We start from the raw sequence: 19,986 nt of genomic DNA, 5'->3' as shown, positions 1-19,986 counted from the left end.
GAAGGTATCGCAGCGATGCATTCCGCTATTCCGGACGCAATTGTCTGGTTAATTAACCACCCCGATGTAAAAATCATACTTGTTGTTCTACATGAACATGAGCCATCTGAAGGAGATGCGCAATGACTGACATGCAGTATGTATACTGAACTTCTTTCACACTGCACGTAGCCAACCGTATTAATCAGAGGTGCGGGGGTAAGGACAACAAACATGACAGTTTTTTTTGGGATAGATTGCATAAATATATAAATGTGTCGTTAAAACCAGCCACTACCTAACACAGCCAACGAGTAAGGGTTGTCATGTAAACAGAACATGCCAAGTTACTAGTATAGCACACTGGTGTGTTCGGGAGCCAAGCCACAACATTTACAATCCGAGAAAGACAACGATCTAAACACAATAAGCAGTTCTAAAGAAATTAGTTTATGTATGTATGTTGAACTTCTTTCACACCGTACATAGCCAAGCGTGCTAATCGCTAATCGAAGTTGCGGGGGGTAGTACAGCAGTTCTAATGAAATTAGTTTACGTAGTTTGAACTTCTTTTGCACCGTACAAAGCTACCCATGCTAATCGGAGGTGCATGGGGGGTGGGGTGGAAGGAAAACTAAATTAAACACAAAAAATATGGACTTTATTTTTTCTGCGCTATGATTAAGAGCAACTCCTTGAAGTCAGAGGCCCTCTCCCCTCCAGCGACATCAGGCGCCCCGTGCTTGGTCAGTCGGCGGACCGTCAACCCCGCTGCCCTCACGGCGTCTACCACGTTGCCCTCGTCCACGGGCAGCACCCCGAAGGTCTCGACGCCGACGCGGTAGAACGTCTCCTGCAACACAGTGGCCATGACGAGCCACCCGCCCGGACGCAGGCGCCCGCACATCCGGCCCAGCGCAGCGCCGAAGCCTTCGACCGAGTCGCACGCAGCCTCCAGGCACAGCGTGGAGAGGACGCAGTCGAAGAGGTCAGGGATATGTGTGGACCTGCCGACCCGATCAACCCTGGTTATTAGAATCAGGATCTTTATTTAGGACTGCAGAAATCCGATGAGCTATGTGTGTTTAACCTCTTTCTCATCGTACGTAGCCAACTGTGCTGATCGGAGGTGTGGATGAAGCTCTTTTTCACAGATGTCCAGTAGGGGTGGGTCAGAAAGTTGCAACAACAAACAATACAAAACTAACGATCAGAGTGCAAAGTATAGGAAAGGTAAGCAAATCGCTAAAATGATATACTGCTAAGTATACAAGTTCCAATTGCATAAGTACACGAAGTCCCACACCTCCGATTAGCACAGTTAGCTATGTACGGCGCAAAATAAGTTCAGCATACGTACATACTTACAATTCCCAAGCTTGTGCAAGGCAACACAAACAACAGCAAGAACAGTCCCATACCACATCACGACAATGCACAATCCCTCAATAATAATAATAATATTGATACATGTGTAGTGACTGTGATTGTCACTGTGTGGTGCCGGGCTTACGAAGCCATGGCGGATAATGTGTTGACATGTGTAGCCCGCTTGCGGGGTGTAGTACCAGCCCTAGCGGGGCTTGGGTGAGCACTGGTCAGCGCAGAGGCACCGCGAGCAGTGTGCGGTGCGGGCTCCCGGTGAAGGAGCGAGAGGGTGCGTCAGCCAGCCAGGGTTACGTTGGGGCATGATACGCCGGTTGACCTGCTTACACGTGACCGGATGATATTGGAGGGAAGCCACCGGTGGACGGGGACCGCTGGGCGGTCACGTGGTCTAAAAGAGCTCTTGGGAGCCTTCGAGAAAGAGCTCGAGAGATCTAAAAGGTGGGCGGGGTGAAGGGCGGATCTAGAAGGTGGGCGGAGCCAGCCCCAGCTCAGGAGGGATATAACGGGGGCCCCGTGAGGCGCTCGGGGTTCTTCGTGTGCTGGTGTGAAGAAGATCCACGTCGGGGAAAAGAAGCCTCTAGCAACGCGGTCCGGGACCCAGCTTGTGGTCCGGGCCGGGATAGCGAACCGTGTCTAGTTCTGCCGTAGCGTGGTTAGATGGGAATTCGATACTCGAGTGTAGATTGTGTTATGTTATGTTGAAGTTGCTAAATAGTGTTGCTCCAAAGACAATGTCTGCGACTCAGTTGGACTCACTACACATGAGTAAGGATGAAAGATACAAATCATATTTGTAAGTACAGTTGCTTCCAGCACTAATCTTGTACACTGTATAGAGATTACACAAGAACAACTGCCGTTCGCCACTAAGTCGTGGTAATGTCACCACGGGGCTTGTGGCCTCGTGAAGTGTCGAAGGCTCACTGGCAGAAGGTCATGGGACAGGCCCAGGTGCCATGCGTTAACTGACTGAGGTGACTGAGGTGACTGCCAGATGCACATCTGCAATTCCCATTGTGCTAACTTGCTACGTTTTATCCGCCCGTTGTTCCAATCGTTGTTGTGAGCGTCGTCCTTCTGACCTCCACTCCTGCTGGAGGACGACTGCCTCCAACTACTCAGTAGAGTCCATAATCAACCTCAACAGAGGCCGATGTTAACACCATTACTACTAGTCATTTCCATGTCTAATGTACACATGTATGTTGAACCTCTTTCGCACTCCAAGTAGCCACGGTGCTCATCAGAGGTGCGAGGGAAGGACAACAAACTAACCACAAAAAGCAGTTATAAAGAATCTAGATGATATAAAAGTGCATAGCTACCGGATGCTTCCTAATATCAGAAGGAAGAGCATACCAGACTGCCGCAGAAGTGCATTTGAAAACACGCGATGCAGTGGCACACTTCTTCTTTCGTATGGCATGTAAGCAACAGTTTGTATAGATGTCATAGTTGACTGTTAAGGTCCTTTAACCAATCCAAGGCGGCAGTAGATGCTGTATAGATTATATTGATGATGTGAGAGTTGATGTTAAGGTTCTTTAACCAATATAGATTTGAAATTTTCGTGACTGCAGGGATCCATACTCTTTGGTTCTTTCGCTAAAGTCAGGTAGGTGTAATGTAGTAACTTGCCGGGAGACGACCTTACGGGTAGCACACTCTTTATTAACACCAACTTATATTACACGGGTGGCTAACTGCAGCCTAACCCACGGGGTTCCCCTGGCTACACCCACACGGGCTCTTACGCCCCGTAGCTTCTTGGAACCCACCCGGCTGGGGTGTCCGTCTCGACTCTGGGTCCCACAGCCTCGTCCCACATGGACGTCAGACCACGGGTCCCACAGTCTCGCCTCCGAGCCACACAGGGTCCCGGCCCTTACAAGGACAGCGGGACTAGGGGTCTCAGGGCCCTACCTCTTCAACTCCGTCTTCGATCTTCAACTGGTTATCAACTCCCCGAGTGCTCCCGCGCGTCCCCCTTTATAGTCCTTCATGCGGACGTCGCTGAGAGCACCCACCCCAGTTGACCAATCACTGCGCGCTGCCCACGATCCTATTTCCCACCTTGTGTCCACGCACCCCGCGCCGCCCCGTGATCTATCACTGTCGGCGCGCGTCAACACCACCACTACATCACCCCCTACCACATAGCTCGCAGCCGACCCGGCTGCTATAAAAAAAAATTATTACCCCCCCACCCCGTGTGTGCCCCGTAACACAAGCAACAATCACAACAACACAACACAACAAGAACTCTGCCATCCGCAAGAATCAGAACATGCCACCGCAACAACAAGAACAATATGTACAACCCGGCGAGCGACAACAATAAATGTGTATGCAAAAAAAAATGACTCGTGCAGCGTCCCTTCATTTCCGAGCGCCCCTTGAACCGGACATTATACCGGGCAGAAGGGGAACGCGGCGACGAGCTGCAATCTCGGGCCCCCCCTCTTTTTTTTTTTTTTTCATGAAAAGTGTCGTGTCTTAGCACGAGTCCGCCTGGCCGGTCCGTCATACGGCACCAGACGCGGTTGACCGTCCGGTGGCGCCGGCAGTCCAGGAAGGCACGGGGCAGGCATCGGAGATCCACGCGTGCCTCGGGGTTCCGGTTCACGACGGTCAACAGCCGTCAGGTCCGAGACACCTAGGAGTGGGTCAGGTGGAGACACGTGAGGATCAGACTGCAACACATCCCTCCCCGAGTCGACGGCCACATCACACGCTCGGTCGTTACGGCACAAAGGGAGGCCATGTGGTGCCGCGAAGGGTTTCAGCCGGGAGGGGTGTACGTACCAACGGCGTTTTTCCCATTTAATCTGGATACTCTGAGGTCGCGCAATACGCACGATTTCCACCGGTCCCCTCCATGGTCTCAACAATTTAGGGGACGTAGCCAACGGTGCATGTGGGCAGTGCAGCCAGGCCTTATCGCCTGGTTTCCAATCGTGCGTATACACCTTTCGTGCATGCAATCTTTCGTTAGCGATCTGGCGAGACCTTGAATTCAACCTCGCAGCCTCTCGCGCTTCAGCCAGTTTGGCGATATTAAATTTGATGTGTGCGGCCAATTTAGATTTCGCACGTGGCTGGGAAATCCCCAGTTGAACATCCATGGCCGGATCGGCCTCCCGCCCATACATGAGAAAAAATGGGGAAAACCCCGTCGCCGCATGGGGGGCCATTCGATAGGCCGCGAGTACCCCAGGTACCTGTAAGTCCCAATCAACCTGATCGTTGCAGACCTGTTGGCACAGCATAGAAGTAATCGTCCTCTCTAGACGTTCAACCATTCCATCAGTCTGCGGGTGGTACGGGGAGGTACGCACTTTCTTCGTACCCAACAGGTCGCACACCTCGCGCAACAAAACGCTCGAAAAATTCTTTCCTTGGTCCGTCAGCAAGCGTTCGGGGGCGCCTTTGTCCAAAACATAGCCCTGGACAAAGGCGTCCGCCACTGCCGCAGCCGACTGGTTGGCGAGTGGCCACGCCATGGGCCATCGGGTGAAGTATTCTACGCCAACCAGCAGGTACTTGTTACCCCTAGGTGTAGCGGGAAAGGGCCCCAAGATGTCGAGCGCAACCAGTTCGTTCGTGCGCGAAACCTGAATGGATTGTAGCGGTGGATTAGCCGCTATTGGTGGCGGTTTTCTTTGAGCGCACCCCACACATCCCTTGAGGATGTTTGCCACGTCGCTCCCCATACCCAGCCAATAATAGTCCCGTTGGAGTAGGGCGAGCGTTTTATGAAATCCCAAATGCATGAGTCGTTCGTGAGCAGCCAGAACGACCCTACCCCGCATAGCAGATGGCACAACGAGCGTATGACGCCGGGACATATTGTCCCACTTCATCAGGAGGCCCTGTCTGACCACCCAGGAACCGACCCGCGTCTCCCCCCCCCCGGGAGCCTCTGCCTTCCGACGCAACGTGAGTAGGGAGCTGTCGGCCATTTGGAGACGGCCCCACTCGATAAGAGGCAACGCGAGTAACGAGTCCCCGCCCGTGGGAGCGGCGGGCGCGTCGACCCCCGGAGCGTCAGTGGCGGCGAGCAAAACTTCCACGGGGACGGCGACAGGGGGTTTACACCGCGCCGATCCCAGAAGACATGCGCATTCCGAGCGAGGCGACAACCGCGACAAGGCATCCGCATTCGAGTGCCGCAATCCCTTACGGTAAATAGTCATGAATTGGTAGTCTTGGAGGACCTCCAGCCATCGGGACAATTGGCCGGAGGGTTGCGCCACCCGCATTGCGTATTGGAGAGCCGCGTGGTCCGTACGAACAGTAAAATGACAGCCGTAGAGATACGGCCTGAATTGCTGTATAAAAAAAACGATCGCTAGAAATTCACGACGTGTCACACAGTAGCGTTGTTCCGCAGGTGACAAAACTCTGCTACCGTAGGCGACCACCCGTTCGACCCCCCCGACCACCTGTGAGAGCACTCCCCCGATACCCGTGTTACTGGCATCCGTGTCAAGCAGGAACGGTTGCGTGAAATCAGGGTAACACAAGGGAGGAGCCCGTACCAAGGCGTCCCGAAGGGAGCAAAACGCAGCCTCCTCTTCCGGCCCCCAGTGAAACCTTACCCCTTTAGCCGTCAAAGCGTGTAGGGGCCTGGCTATGGTGGCAAAATGTTCGACAAAACGGCGGTAGTAGGGGGCGAATCCTATGAAGCTGCGGACTTCAGTGACTGAGGTTGGCGTTGGCCATGAGCTGACGCAGTGCGTCTTAGCAGGGTCTGTAGAGATCCCTGAACGGCCAACGATATGCCCCAAATACCTGACCGATTCCCGAAGCAGGTGACATTTAGCCGGTTTAAATTTTAATTTAGCGGAACGCATCCTGAGGAACACCCCTCTCAATCGCTGGAGGTGCTCCTCGAAAGTCCGGCTGAAAACGATGATATCATCGAGGTAAATCAAACAGGTGTCCCATTGGAGTCCTGACAAAACCAATTCCATGAGCCTCCGGAACGTGGCGGGAGCGGAATGTAAGTCCATGGGCAATCGATTGAATTCAAATAGGCCTCCTGGTGTCCGGAAAGCGGTCTTTGGTTTCGATTCGTCATTGAGGGGCAATTGCCAAAATCCCGAAAGCAGGTCAAGCGTCGAAAAAAACTGTGCTCCCGCCAAGGCATCCAGCGACTCATCCATCCTGGGGAGTGGATACGCGTCGGCCATCGAGATTTTATTTTGGCGGCGGAAATCCACACAAAACCGCAAGGACCCGTCCTGTTTTTTAACAAGGACGATGGGAGCACCCCACGGACTGGAAGAGGGCGAAATGATGTCGGCAGCCAACATGTCATTAACAGCCGACTGCACATGCTCCTTCTCGGTTGGGCTGAGCCGGAAGGGATTCTGCCGAATAGGGGCCACGTCACCCGTCGCTATGTGGTGGCGCAACAGGTCCGTGCAGCCAATATCGTACTTGTGTCTGCTAAACACGTCAGCGAATTCGAGTAGCAGGCCCCTCAACGCTCCCAACTGCACACTAGACAAGTTACTAGACCCAACACACGAGTCCAACCATTCTGTCCCCTCCACCAATGGAGGATGCGTATCGAGGCTAGAATCCGCATGTGCAACGAGCTGTTCATCGGCGGGTAGCGGCGCCGCGTGAGCCAGCACCGTGCCCTGTGTAATTACAGCTGGCCGCGACCCCGTTTTCAGAACCATAACGAATGGATCCCTGTCCGCCCGCACCATGGTCTGAGCTACCGCTAAGTCGAGGCCCCCAACAGCTCTGTTTAACGGCCCCAACAGAACACCTTGTTCCGCCGCATCCACCCCGAGGGGTTTTCGCAATCGAAGGGGTACCAACATTTGCGATCCCGGGGGCACCCGCACAGTCTGAGTTGCCAGCGCCTGAACCGTTGCACAAACCGTGCGTATTTTGGTAGGACTCGTTAAAAATGCAACCCGCCAACCCGATGGAAGCTCAATGCAGGCCTGATCGATGAGAATTTTAATGGGCATTTTAGCCAGAAAGTCCATACCCAGTAAACAAGGAACTGCCAGAGATGATGACCCAAAAATAGGACCCGCCAATTTGATATCGCCAATACAAATAGTCGCCCGAATCTGTCCGATGATTCCCAAAGAACCCCCATTCGCCGCGTAAAACGGTACGTCCACCGGAAGAAGGGGTCGACATTGGACGGGGAGGATGTTATAAATAAGGTCCGAAATGATAGTGGCCGACGCACCCGTGTCCACCAGCACCCGGACCTCAACCCCGTCAATAAAACCCGTTACTACGGACGACCCGGCCGACGCAGCCACTATCCTGTGGGCCAACTCAGACCATTTGACTGCTCCCGGGCCGTGTACGAACCCCCCTCGCCGAACCGAATCCCCGGTACCCATACGCGGTCCCCCCACCGCGAAGCGCTGACCGGAGTGTGCCGTGTATGTGGACCGAGCGTGTGGGGTGCCGCGACTTGCCGGGGTTAGCTGGGACGACTTGGGGCCTTGGTCGTTGTCCGGACGTGGTCCCGTGGCGCGCTGACGCGGAGCCCGGCACCCGGACGCGACGTGACCCCGAAGGCCGCAGTTGTAACACATGACGAGGGACGTCGTAGGTTTCGGTTGCTCCAGCTTGCGGGACGATCGTATGGGCGAACGACCTCCCGATCTCCACTCCCCCGGTCTCGACACGGTGAAGGCCTCCTCCCGAGCCGTAGCAGTCTGAGGCTCGGCGACCGTCGCGGCAGGTGTCGCGATCTCCGCCTGATGCTTTACCGGTCTTCATCTGGGCAATATCAACATCTACTTCCTCCATTGAGAAAGGACCGGAGAAAGCGGAGGTTTGTTTGGCAGCAGTCAAGAGTATGGTAGAGTTCTTTCTAAACTTGCCGTCTTGTGTTTTTTATTGATAGGTGCTCGTGAGATGCCGATTATCTATCCGGCAATGTTGTCAGGACTGACTTGTGGAGGTTTGTATTTTGGCGTGGGCTGTTGCTCCCAGCATCCTTCAGAGGCTCCAGGCTTTATGGCTCGATTTTGTAAAGTTAAGCGCCTCCACCGTTTCACACCACTTTTGTCTTCATGCCAAGTCCAGTGACTCGAGGAAGACTTTTGCAGTTTCCTGCTGCTGATCGGAATAAAATTTCCGGAAGAGTTTTTCGCTTTCTCCAGACCAACGGGAAATGAAGACTTTTCTAAGAGCTGTGAGCAATTAATATTGGACTTGGCTCTTCTTGCTGGTAGGTACGAGTGTTACCTTTGTTGCACCCCCTATCCGCCGCCTCTGATTCTGTTAACATCTCTCGCCATGGTGGCCAAGAGATGGTAACTACCTCACCTGGTATACAGGAGGTCGTGGGTTCAATCCCAATCCTGACGCCTGCTGTATATTTGGAATTTGCGTGTCTCTCTCTCTATCTCTCTCCCTATGAACGCATGGATTTTTCTCCGGGTCCTCCGGTTCTTCCCTAAACATTTAGAATCAACATCATGTGTTTAGAGTTTTTGGCTGCCATACATTTGCATCTGATAAGCCACTTCGTTGAGCTATCATTTGTGGCCAGGTCACTTCTGAAAAAGAGCTACGCAGCTCAGTGTGGGCCTTACCTGGTAAAGTAACAAAAGAGTAGATTATAGCTGAGCTTAGTCAAGAAGGGGCCTCACCCGAGTAACAGATCATCCTGGTTGACGTCGCAGGGCAGCACGGCCTGAACCGCCCTGCGTAGACGCTCCGTCTTCTCCTCCTCACATCCGCTACTCACATACGCACACACGCACACACGCCACGGTGTTACGCACACAAACAAGAGCCCGATGCAGGGCCAGCCTGCCTTCTCTCGGCCCCCGACGACAGTGTCCCAACAACTAAACTAAAAACTAAACTATTTAATTTTATTTACCAGGTTTGTATGTATGTTGAACTTCTTTTGCGCTGTACGTAGCCAAACGTGCTGATCGGCGGTGCGCAGGAAGGAAAACAAACTAGACACAAAAAGCAAAAAGCAGTTAGAAAGAAATGAGTTTCTAATCTACATTTAGAGTGCACAGCTCCAATGTATTCCTAATGTAATAAAAGACTTGACCACGATCTCTGGCTCAGTGTCCTTTATTTGGTCCGTACTGCATTCCCACACGGCTGTCTCTCTTATTCTCTCAGTGCTGGTTCCGATGTCACTCCAGTCACCACCAGCAGCCCCGCTGCTGTTCTTTGTCGCTCTTACAGCCCCACAGCAGCTCCGCTGCTGTTACTCACTCTCAGCCCCCTTGGCTGTAATCGCTGCCGCTCACTCCGCAGCGCTGACAGCCTCGTGCTGTCTCTCTCTCTCTTCGTCGCTCCTGCGCCTCTCTGCAGCCACACTGCTGCCTCTAACACACAGCCTTCCTGGCTGTACTCTCCTCTCTCTTCGTCGCTCCTGCGACTCTCTGCAGCCACACCGCTGCCTCTAACACACAGCCTTCCTGGCTGTACTCTGGGGTCGGCTCCCGCTCGCCGGCGGTGCCCCCCTCCTCTCGTTCGCCCTCGTGGCCTCACCCTTTTCCATTCACAACCCGACTGCCTTCTCTTTCCGGTTTACCCGCTTAAGGACCCCAACCTTTCACCCACGTCACCTGGCTCCGCCTCCTCGTGACGTCACATCCGGAAGGTCGCTTACGCCCGCATTACACCACCCTCCCCCATAGAAAAAACCCAGCCGACCTCGGCTGAACAATACCAAAGCGTAATGCGGTGAACCGACCTTCCCCCTTAAAGGACACTAAGCATGTAATATAACAACAAGAACAACAACAGCACAAAGCACAACAACGCACATCCGCATGTCGTACACGACAGCCACCCGGCCCCAGGATAGTGGAGATGATGTAATTCCGGGCCGCTTAAGAAAACCCCAATAATTACCCAAATAACCGCGATGGACGCCCCAGTATTTACATTTTAACAGCAATATTATTTACACGTGAAAACAACAACAACAACAAAATTTCTGCTCTTACCCACCAGCAGTCCTCCCTTGAGGACCAGCACAGACCTCAGACGTACACAGCATGTACCCACAGTCACTCTCAACAAACCAACAACCCCTAATCGCACACCCTCGCGTGGAGAGAGCCACGCTCCCCAGCGGTAACGTTTAATTCGCCGTAACCCTCACCGTGGTCGTCAACCCACGGCAACATCCATTTACCATACTCTCAGCTAGTGCCATTTCGGGGATGAGCAGCACTCGGTCATGCTCCTCCCTTACTATCCCATCAGCGATGGACACACACCAGCCTTGCCAAAAATAATGACGTTGCAACGTCAACAAAGTCTTCTGCACCCCTAAATGCAATAGTGTGTCACAATGGAGAGTTCTCATCAACTCGAATCGCGAGGACGTTGGTAGCACCACACGCCAGCTTTCCTGGAACCCTTCTCGCCACATAAGCAGACCATCTCGGAGAGCGGTTCGCGGCCCCACAGCCGTACTCGGACACCCATTGTCCCTCATAGACCGCTTCCGCATGGACAACAACAACTCATCCATCATTTGTTCCCGAATCCAGACAGACCGCGGCAGATTCAAAACCCCGTCAGTCGGTCCCGGTTCCATCGGAGTATCCGACTTCTCGACGGCCAACGTAAGCGGCTGAGGGGGGTTTAGAATCGGCGAACACCTATGCGTCCCCGATGCACATTTACAAGGGGCGCGCCCTGGTAATCTGGAAAGTGCGTCAGCGTTCGCATGGCGCACTCCCTTCCGATGTTGAATTTGGAAGGAAAATGCCTGTAGCGTGTCCAACCAACGTGCCCACTGTCCCGATGGCTGGTCCATTTTAAGTGCATATTGCAAGGCCGCATGATCCGTACCCACAATAAAAGAACGACCGTAAAGGTACGGTCGAAATTGCCGTAGGAAAAACCAACCGCCAAAAGTTCTCTACGAGTGACACAGTAGCGTGTTTCCGCAGGCGACAAGACTCGGCTACCATACGCCACGACGCGCTCTACGCCCCCTTTAGACTGTGATAATACCGCCCCATTATCTGTGTCACTCGCGTCCGTATCAAGAATGAAAGGGCGATCAAAATCGGGATAATCCAATGTCGGAGCCGTAGCCAATAGATCACGCAGACTCCGAAAGGCCGCCTCTTCCGGCTGTCCCCAAACAAATTTCCGTCCTTTACCCGTAAGGAGATGCAAGGGCCTCGCAATCGTCGCAAAACCCGGCACAAATCTTCGGTAATACGAGGCAAATCCCAAAAACCGCCGAACATCCCCCACGGTGGCCGGAGTCGGCCAATCCCGGACGCACGCCGTCTTTTCCGGATCCGTGGACACCCCCTCAGCACTCACAATGTGCCCCAGATAACGGACGGACCGTTGCAGTAGGTGGCATTTCTTTGGTTTAAATTTTAAATTCGCAGAGCGCATCCTCGTGAACACTGTCTCCAGCCGTGTTAAATGTTCCTCAAATGTGCGGCTGAAGACAATGATATCGTCCAAATATATAAGACACGTCTGCCACTGCAACCCCGTCAACGAGCTCCATCAATCTTTGAAATGCGCTTCATAGCCAAGGGAAGATCAATCCCTCGGCAAGGCCAGATATCAACGACCCCCCCTACGGGGTAATGTTCTCTTATAGAGACAATAACGCCCTAACCCAAAACCCGTGAGCCCCCGGCACACCAGGTTCAGTCTGCCTCCGCACAACTGAACCATGACTCCCCGAGCCATATGAGCACACGGCCCATTAGTTTAAGACATACCACGGAGGTCTCGCCTCCGGGCTGTCAGGTCAGCCATCAGCCATAGGCCGACGTGACCACCACTCGTGCATCACCCAATCAACAATGGCAGGCATAACAGATGGAATATTTGCCCCACCGAGGTTTTTCCCGCGCGCTCAAAATGGCGGCCCCCTTCGCCCAGCGCGTTCGCGCAATATCTCGCGCGCACTCAAAATGGCGGCCCTTTCCGCAAAGCGCATCGACGCCATACCCCGCGTGTGCGCAAAATGGCGGCCCAACGTGCGAACACGTGGCCAGTTTTCTCCATTCGTGCACCCCAGCTTCCCTTTGCTGGGGGTCACAAATTGCTTCCCCCGTCTTATTGTAACAATCCCAACAACGATAGACGCACAGCCCCAGCTTGCTGCGCGCAGCAGTCATATCGGGGAATTTTTAACCAATATTTTACCAACCACATTGGTTACACAACCCAACTCGCAAAGCAACTCGTGGCTGCATGCGACCAACCGAATACGCGACGCAACTTGGCGCCAATTACGGTCCCATTAGCATTAACCTTTGAGACACCCACAACGGCGTCATCACGCACCCTCAAAGCGCGCTCTCTCTCTCACAAAGCGCCGTTACCCATAATATACACAAAATCGCGTGTACATAACATCCATACGACCAAATAATAGGGTCCCCCTCGAATTTGTTACCAATTTCCAAACAGGTACGCACAATTAATAACATCCCAATCCCAATAGTCAATCAATGCATCGCACCCCATAACCGTACAGAACGGTGTAACAGCACATACAGTCAGCATATCGCGATCACACGCGCACATTTAAGCACAATAGCAAACCGATCTGCAGGTAACCAACACACCATTAATCCAGTCGTAACATTGCAGCAACAACACAAATATTCTCTCTCTTGCAACAACCACATCGCACATAGCACCTCGCAGCACAATACACCAAAAAAAATATATATATTTTTCAATTAAGCCCATCGCACAAGGTAACCCACGAGATGATACAGCGCAAGATACCCGACGCTCCCGAGTTAATAATTAACTTCGCCATCAATATAACAACTCCACACCGCAGCGCACACACACAATTTAACACTCAGCAAGCACAGCATACTCTCCGTCCATTCTCAACACACGTACACACTTTAATTGACACCGAGCAACAAGCAGATAGCGCGTTCATCGTTATTACACACACATACCCACAGTCCGAACCGCGCTCCGCACAATCGAGTCATGAGAGAAACAAAATCGCCCCCACCCGGCCCTCGAAAGATGGGTGAGGTGTGTGTAAAGGCCGGTTGCGTATCGTTACGACCCGCCCGGGGCTGCAGCAAGAAGAGGACGGCAGGGCGGCAACTTGAGTCGTCTCGCAGAACTCGTTCAGCGACTTGACTGCTCCGTTGTCACGCACCCGAGCCAGGACGGGAGAGCTCCCGCCCCAGCAGCTGTAGCGTCGTCGTCCTCTCCTCGCAGCTCCCCCTCGCAAAACAGCAGCTCACAGCAGGCTGCTCTCCCCGCGGCACCTCCAGATGGCAGCGCAAGGCTGCCTCTCCGCCGCGATGTTGAAGATGGCGGCGTCTCCCCGCCGCGGTGAAGACAAGATGGCGGCTTCCCGCCGTTTCTCCCCTGCCACGCCCAAGATGGCGTCTTCGTGCCGCGTGGCAGATGGCGCTGGCAGCGCAGGCAAGGCGTCGGCCTGCAGACCACCATCGGCTCTCCCCACTGCCGTCGTCGGCGTGGTGAGCTCACACGGTTTCGCCAGCACGATTTTCCAGGTCTCCAGCTGCGCCATCTGTCTCAATCGTAAGTCGGATGATGTAGCAGATGATGGCACAGGAATATTCTTTCTTCCGAGCCGTCTTGACAAGCCGTTTCACTTCTGACACCAGTGTAATAAAAGACTTGACCACGATCTCTGGCTCAGTGTCCTTTATTTGGTCCGTACTGCATTCCCACACGGCTGTCTCTCTTATTCTCTCAGTGCTGGTTCCGATGTCACTCCAGTCACCATCAGCAGCCCCGCTGCTGTTCTTTGTCGCTCTTACAGCCCCACAGCAGCTCCGCTGCTGTTACTCACTCTCAGCCCCCTTGGCTGTAATCGCTGCCGCTCACTCCGCAGCGCTGACAGCCTCGTGCTGTCTCTCTCTCTCTTCGTCGCTCCTGCGCCTCTCTGCAGCCACACTGCTGCCTCTAACACACAGCCTTCCTGGCTGTACTCTCCTCTCTCTTCGTCGCTCCTGCGACTCTCTGCAGCCACACCGCTGCCTCTAACACACAGCCTTCCTGGCTGTACTCTGGGGTCGGCTCCCGCTCGCCGGCGGTGCCCCCCTCCTCTCGTTCGCCCTCGTGGCCTCACCCTTTTCCATTCACAACCCGACTGCCTTCTCTTTCCGGTTTACCCGCTTAAGGACCCCAACCTTTCACCCACGTCACCTGGCTCCGCCTCCTCGTGACGTCACATCCGGAAGGTCGCTTACGCCCGCATTACACTAATATTGGAAGGGCGTTCTAGACGGCTGCAGAAGCACACCTGAGCTATGTCACTTTTTGTTAAGAAGCGGCCTGGCCACAAATGATGGCTCAACGAAGTGGCCAATTACTCTGAACGTACATTGTTTCTAAAGTCGGAGGGAAAAACCGAAAACACCGAAGAAAATTCCATGCAGCCATGGAAAGAGAAAGAGACGTAAACTCCAAATATACAGCAGGCATCAGGGTCGGAATCGAATCGATGACATTCTGTATACCGGGTGAGGCAAGGTAACACCTCTTAGCCACCATGGCAGCCCCCCGTCTTTCGGCTGCATCACCATCCTAGAGTCTCACGGCTCTACTCGGCCGACCGTACTCTGGGGGTTCTACAACGCGAACGCAGTGGAGAGAGAGGCACTTGCCTCCTTCCCTCGAAGCGGCACACAAACTGGACGATGCTCGTCCAGTCGAAGGCATCGGGGGAGCGGTTGAGCCAGCCTTGGAGCTCTTCCCGGTTGCTCTGCACGTACTCGGAGAGGTAGATCTCGGGGAAGCTCTCGCAGGCGCTCAGCACCTGGTAGATGGTAGGACCCGAACCGACGTCCAGGAGGCGCTGGCCTGACACCTCGCCTGGAAGCGGTGAGAGGAGAATAAAAGAAGCGTTTAGAGTGAAGCATGGAGTGTTTGTACGTGTGTGTGTACGATGAACTTCTTTTGTACCATACGTAGTTAACTGTGCTAATTGGAGGTGCGGGGGAAGGACAACAAACTAAACACAAAATGCAGTTCTAAAGAAATTAGTTATCAATTTAGTATAGTGGTGTACTGTATAGTAGTGTAGTGTATGTAAATGTAGTGTATAGTGTAGTGTATAGTGCAGTGTGTATAGTAGCGTAGTGTATGTATGTTTAACTTCTTTCGCACCATACGTAGCCAACACACTGCTCAGCCCCCTCCATATTCAGCTGTTCAGCACCTACCTTGGGCCCCGTGAACATGTATTTTTCCAAAACTGCTGCTCTGGGCGTGGCCTAAAGTGTACGTGTGGCTTATAGTCCGATCCCTGGGTCGCTATTGCATCACGTGTCTAAAAACTATATTACACAAGACGCCTCACTCCACCTGACAATTTCACGTGAAACTAAACTACAAATCTGTTTCATTTCACCAGGTAAAGGCCCACTGAGCTGTGTAGCTCTTTTTCAGACGCGACCTGGCCACAAATAATAGCTCAACAAAGTGGCTTATTATCACGTGGAAATTTCTGCAGTCAAATACTCTAAACGCACATAGATTCTAATTGAGGAGGGAAAAATCCACGCAAACTCCAAGTATACAACAGGCATCAGGATGGAGCCCACGACCTCTCCTGCATACTACGCGAGGGATTTAACGCCTCGCCACAGTGGTTCACCAACAGTGAGCGGAGAGCGCCGGACGGCTAACACGCAGCGAGTTGGCACACAGTGGGGAGCACAGGTGGTGCGTCCGCCAGTCGTCTCAGTCAACCCAAACCACCTGGGACTGTACCGTGACCTCCTGCCAGCAGCGAGCCCTCCGCGCTTCATGCGATAATCCTCAAAAGCACACCTAGGCTGGCACAAGCACTGTGGTGACATGACCGCCATTTTAACAGCTAATGGCGGATGTTGTTTTGTTGTCGTCGTTGCTGTTGTGACCGCCATTCTTGTGACTCGGAGAACCTGTGGCGAAGGCCGAGTGCAGGAACTGGAGGAGCTGGGGCAGGAGCTCGCCCTCCCCCGCGTCACCCTGGGCTGTGCTGAAGTACGCGCGCATGTACTCGCGCGGGCTGAAGTGGGTGGCATAGTCCTTTCCCTGCCGCCTGGTCACCTCCCGAGCCGCCATTCTGCTTCAGAAACATCGTCACGGCAATCGTGGAGAAAAGAAAGGGACAGAAAAGATTGCAAAGAAGCATGGGGAGATGTGTCGTGACCCGAATCACAGGGGTTGAGCGACGAGGACGACGATCGTAATGGGAAACGGGAATACAGTTTCAGTGCGGCTTTGGGAGGCGTGATCCCCGTGGAAAAAAGGGCAAATAACCCACCAAATCTTAACGTATGGGGTCCTCGTGAGAGACTCGTTCAGGTGTGGTGTCACAAGTCGGCTCGGTTCAATTTCATCTCTGATTAGATACGTGTTAGCTACACACGGTGTGGAAGAAGTTTAAGTTCAATACTGGTGAACCAGGCCTTCACTGACCCCCCCCCCCCTCTGGTTTCCTAGATACCCTCATGACCTCAGTGTACCACACTCGCACCGATTTCAAGTGTCGACGGTACTTTTGCAGCTCTTAACAACGAGCAATGAGTGTGTATATATGGCGGATTCCCGATTATCCGCGTGCGGTATATCCAATTTACGGATAAACCGTGCACCCGAGATTTTGACGTAAATTAATAACTCATGGATTTTCCCTTAAGCCCAAAATGTATAATCTAAAAATAGTTATACATGTGTAGTGCTCGACTTGACACGACAGCTTCTTGCTTTTCCTCTTTCTTTATTTCACCAATAACGATCAACATTCCTCCAGCTAACACCGATCAACGTTTCTTCTGCGCGTTCTCCGCTCGCTCGCCGCGTTCCACCGGCCTCGCTCGCTCCCCATCACTCCTCCGTCGACTCTCCTCTCCACTCTCTCCGTCACACTCAGCCTTTCCTTATCGGCTCTCCCGTCACACTCAGCCGTATCTTTATCCGCTTCTCCGCTACTCTCCAGCCGCTCTCTGCTGGCTTTGCCATCACACTCCAGCCGCTTCTGCTGGCTTCTCCATTTCTACCTTATGCTTCTCCACTTCTACCGTTTGCTTCTCCACTGCTACCGTACACTTCTCCACTGCTACAGTACACTTCTCTACTGCTACCGTACAGTTCTCCACTGCTACCGTACACTTCTCTACTGCTACCGTACACTTCTCTACTGCTACCGTACACTTCTCTATTGCTACCGTACACTTCTCTATTGCTAGCGTACACTTCTCTACTCCCTCCGGCTCCGCAGCTTCGGCTCTAACATCCTTCTTCACTCCCAGCCGCGAACTCCCGTCCGCTTCGAAACCCCTTCTCTTTATCCCCCAGCCAATTAATCCAATCAATCGGTGGCATCCCCCGCGACGCCCGTCGCCCCCTAGCCCCCACTGGCACCCGCCGTGTTTTCCCAGACAATGCGGCGCCACTTAGCGACAACAACAACTTCTTGGCCAATCAGCACCCTCCGTCCTTAATTGCTTCCTGCCACCTGCTACCGTCCTCAGACAGCGTGGCCTCACATCTCGACAACAACTCCCAGCCAATCAGCGCCCTGTGTCCTTATTTGCTCCCTACCCGTCTCTTGCCCTCTCCTCACGCCTAGCAACAACAACAGCTCGATCTCGTTTGCTCCCACTGTACGCCGTGCGCGCGTACACCGTCTTCAGCGTGTGGCGCGTATCTCAGGCACTACGCATGTGTAGAAGAGTTGGCGACAACTCACTCAGAGACGGAGGTAAGGTTAAGGGCTTTTGCCGTAAGTTTATTAAGGGCTACACCACACACGGGGGGTGAACCACTTCCCAGGGGTTAGGGGTCCCGGGCTCGGTCCCAATGGGTCCCGACACAGCCGGCTGCCCCTGTGCCGTCTCCTCTGCGCCGGCCGTGGGATCAGCCAACACGGCCGACCGAGGAGCACAGCCACGTCCAGCCCTGATGCTGTGCTATCCCCTATTCCTCCCCTTAGCTCCTGGCTCCCCCCATTCCACCCTACTTCGACCCTACTCTCTAGCTTACGTCACGGGGTCCCCCCTTTATACTCGAGGAGCTGTGTCGTCATGTGCGCCGTCCAGAGCGCATGACCCCACGTCCCGTGACGCCATCGCACCGGACAATGCACATGACGCCACTACCCTCTTCTACTCCTCTACACATGTAGTGTTATTATTGGAAATGTTTATAACAAGTGTGCCTCGCTGGGCAGGTGGGGCGCGACGTCCGCCCATTCCGCTCCCTCTGCCATGTCGGTAGGCTCGCGCCGGGCCCCCGCCGACTGAGAGACGGGGCCCCCCATGCTAGCGCCCTCTCTGAGGGACATGCTCGTGCTGCTGGCCTCAGAGCTGCACGGGGTTAAAACACACACGGGTGCATACCGCAGCTGTCGCTAACAGAGGGGCCGCGAACCCCGCTATCACCGGCGACCGATTAACAATGTGGCGCGGACCGCACACTTCCACCTGCATGTGATTAACTCCTAACGCGCCCGCACACACCGCGGCCCCGCTAACAAAAAGGGCTGCGAGCGCGCTCACACCTGCACGATTACCCCACTCGCGCAAACATGGTAGCTATCCCGCAATAACCACTGCCCGTTCACTCTCGCCACATGTTCCCCCACCGCTACCCAGGACTCGGCTTGCACACGCAGTCGCTCCACACAGAAATCGCAGACACCACACCACCTATGCTCTGTGCTAACTTTTATTCTGGGCGCAAACCACAATCCCTTAAATTATGCTGCCTAGTCGGCACTATCCAGGGGGAATATCTCGCGGGAAAAGTCTAACCTCCTACCATCTATACTCCTGCTCACTCAAGTGTCCTATCACGTACCTAGTAGCTGTACTCACGGCGTCACACAGATGCTGTGAGAGGCGGAGGGAAGAGGACGATAAAGCCTTGCCTCACATTGCCTCGTAGCGGCCCTCACTGGCGTCACACGGACGCTGTGAGCGGCTGGAGAAGGCAGGACGGGCTGGGGGGTCTTGACGGCCAAGATGTTGAACTTCTTGTGTGGCCCTCGGGCTCCCCTTTTTATCCCCCAGACTTCAAAAGCCCAGAGTCGCGTTGTACCGCGCGGCCAATCGTGCGCCTACCTGTGGTTACAGCTCGGCTTTTTCTGTTTTTTTTGCCCTTAGATGGATCGCGGTAGCCGGTGCTTCTGCGATCTATTGTTAATCTGGATTAGCAATATATCGCATCCAGGTGTGTATTCGGTATGGGGGTCGGGAGGGGGGGTCTTGGCGCTGCGCTCCCTTGACCTCATCGTCTGCCTTTCTCACTTTTTCCACCCAAGCCTCTCCCGATTGTCGTGAATGACTCATTGCGGCTGGCCCGGTAACCTTTTTGCGCCCAAACAATATTAAGCCAACTCAAGGGCACCGCGATGTAAATTGTCTTGCGAGGGTCGTCCAATCCCCTGGCACCGGGAAACTGTGGGACTTTCCTCTTAGGGACCCTTCAGATTAAAACCCTTTGTGCCAAGCAATCCCACGCCAGTGCGCTGCGTGGATGTACTCGGTGTGTTGGCCGGGTGGGGGGGGGGGGGAGATTGCGGCGCTTGCAGAGTACCACACAAGTCACGTGCTTAAGACGAGCAAATATGTATCATTTGTGATAGCCAGGTCGCTTGTG

The 19,986-nt window shown here is 53.8% G+C and overlaps 1 protein-coding gene across 1 annotated transcript; it reads right to left on the bottom strand.

Annotated features, from left to right (window-relative positions):
- Positions 1 to 640: 640 nt before the first annotated feature.
- Positions 641 to 19,676, bottom strand: LOC144952026 (nicotinamide N-methyltransferase-like). Its single transcript, XM_078882416.1, has 6 exons — positions 19,635 to 19,676; positions 19,186 to 19,250; positions 16,284 to 16,450; positions 15,003 to 15,210; positions 9,015 to 9,104; positions 641 to 986 (listed from the first exon to the last, which is right to left on the bottom strand). The coding sequence occupies exons 1-6, from the start codon at positions 19,674 to 19,676 to the stop codon at positions 641 to 643; spliced, it is 918 nt and encodes a 305-aa protein (XP_078738542.1).
- Between the last annotated feature and the right edge of the window lie 310 nt (positions 19,677 to 19,986).

Source organism: Lampetra fluviatilis, chromosome 65 (genome assembly GCF_964198595.1).
Source record: "Lampetra fluviatilis chromosome 65, kcLamFluv1.1, whole genome shotgun sequence".
In the NCBI taxonomy this organism is placed as follows: Eukaryota; Metazoa; Chordata; class Hyperoartia; order Petromyzontiformes; family Petromyzontidae; genus Lampetra; species Lampetra fluviatilis.
The sequence above is the reverse complement of the archived record's forward strand: the minus strand, read 5'-3'. Positions and strand labels throughout refer to the sequence as shown.

Excerpts from the sequence above, each read along its gene's own strand:
- LOC144952026 (XM_078882416.1), bottom strand. The coding sequence starts at position 19,676 with ATGAGTCATTCACGACAATCGGGAGAGGCTTGGGTGGAAAAA. Across the intron at positions 19,251-19,634 it reads GAGAGGCTTGGGTGGAAAAA|GCTTTATCGTCCTCTTCCCT; the intron begins GTGAGAAAGGCA and ends ATGTGAGGCAAG. Across the intron at positions 9,105-15,002 it reads TGCCGCTTCGAGGGAAGGAG|CGGATGTGAGGAGGAGAAGA; the intron begins GCAAGTGCCTCT and ends GTATGTGAGTAG.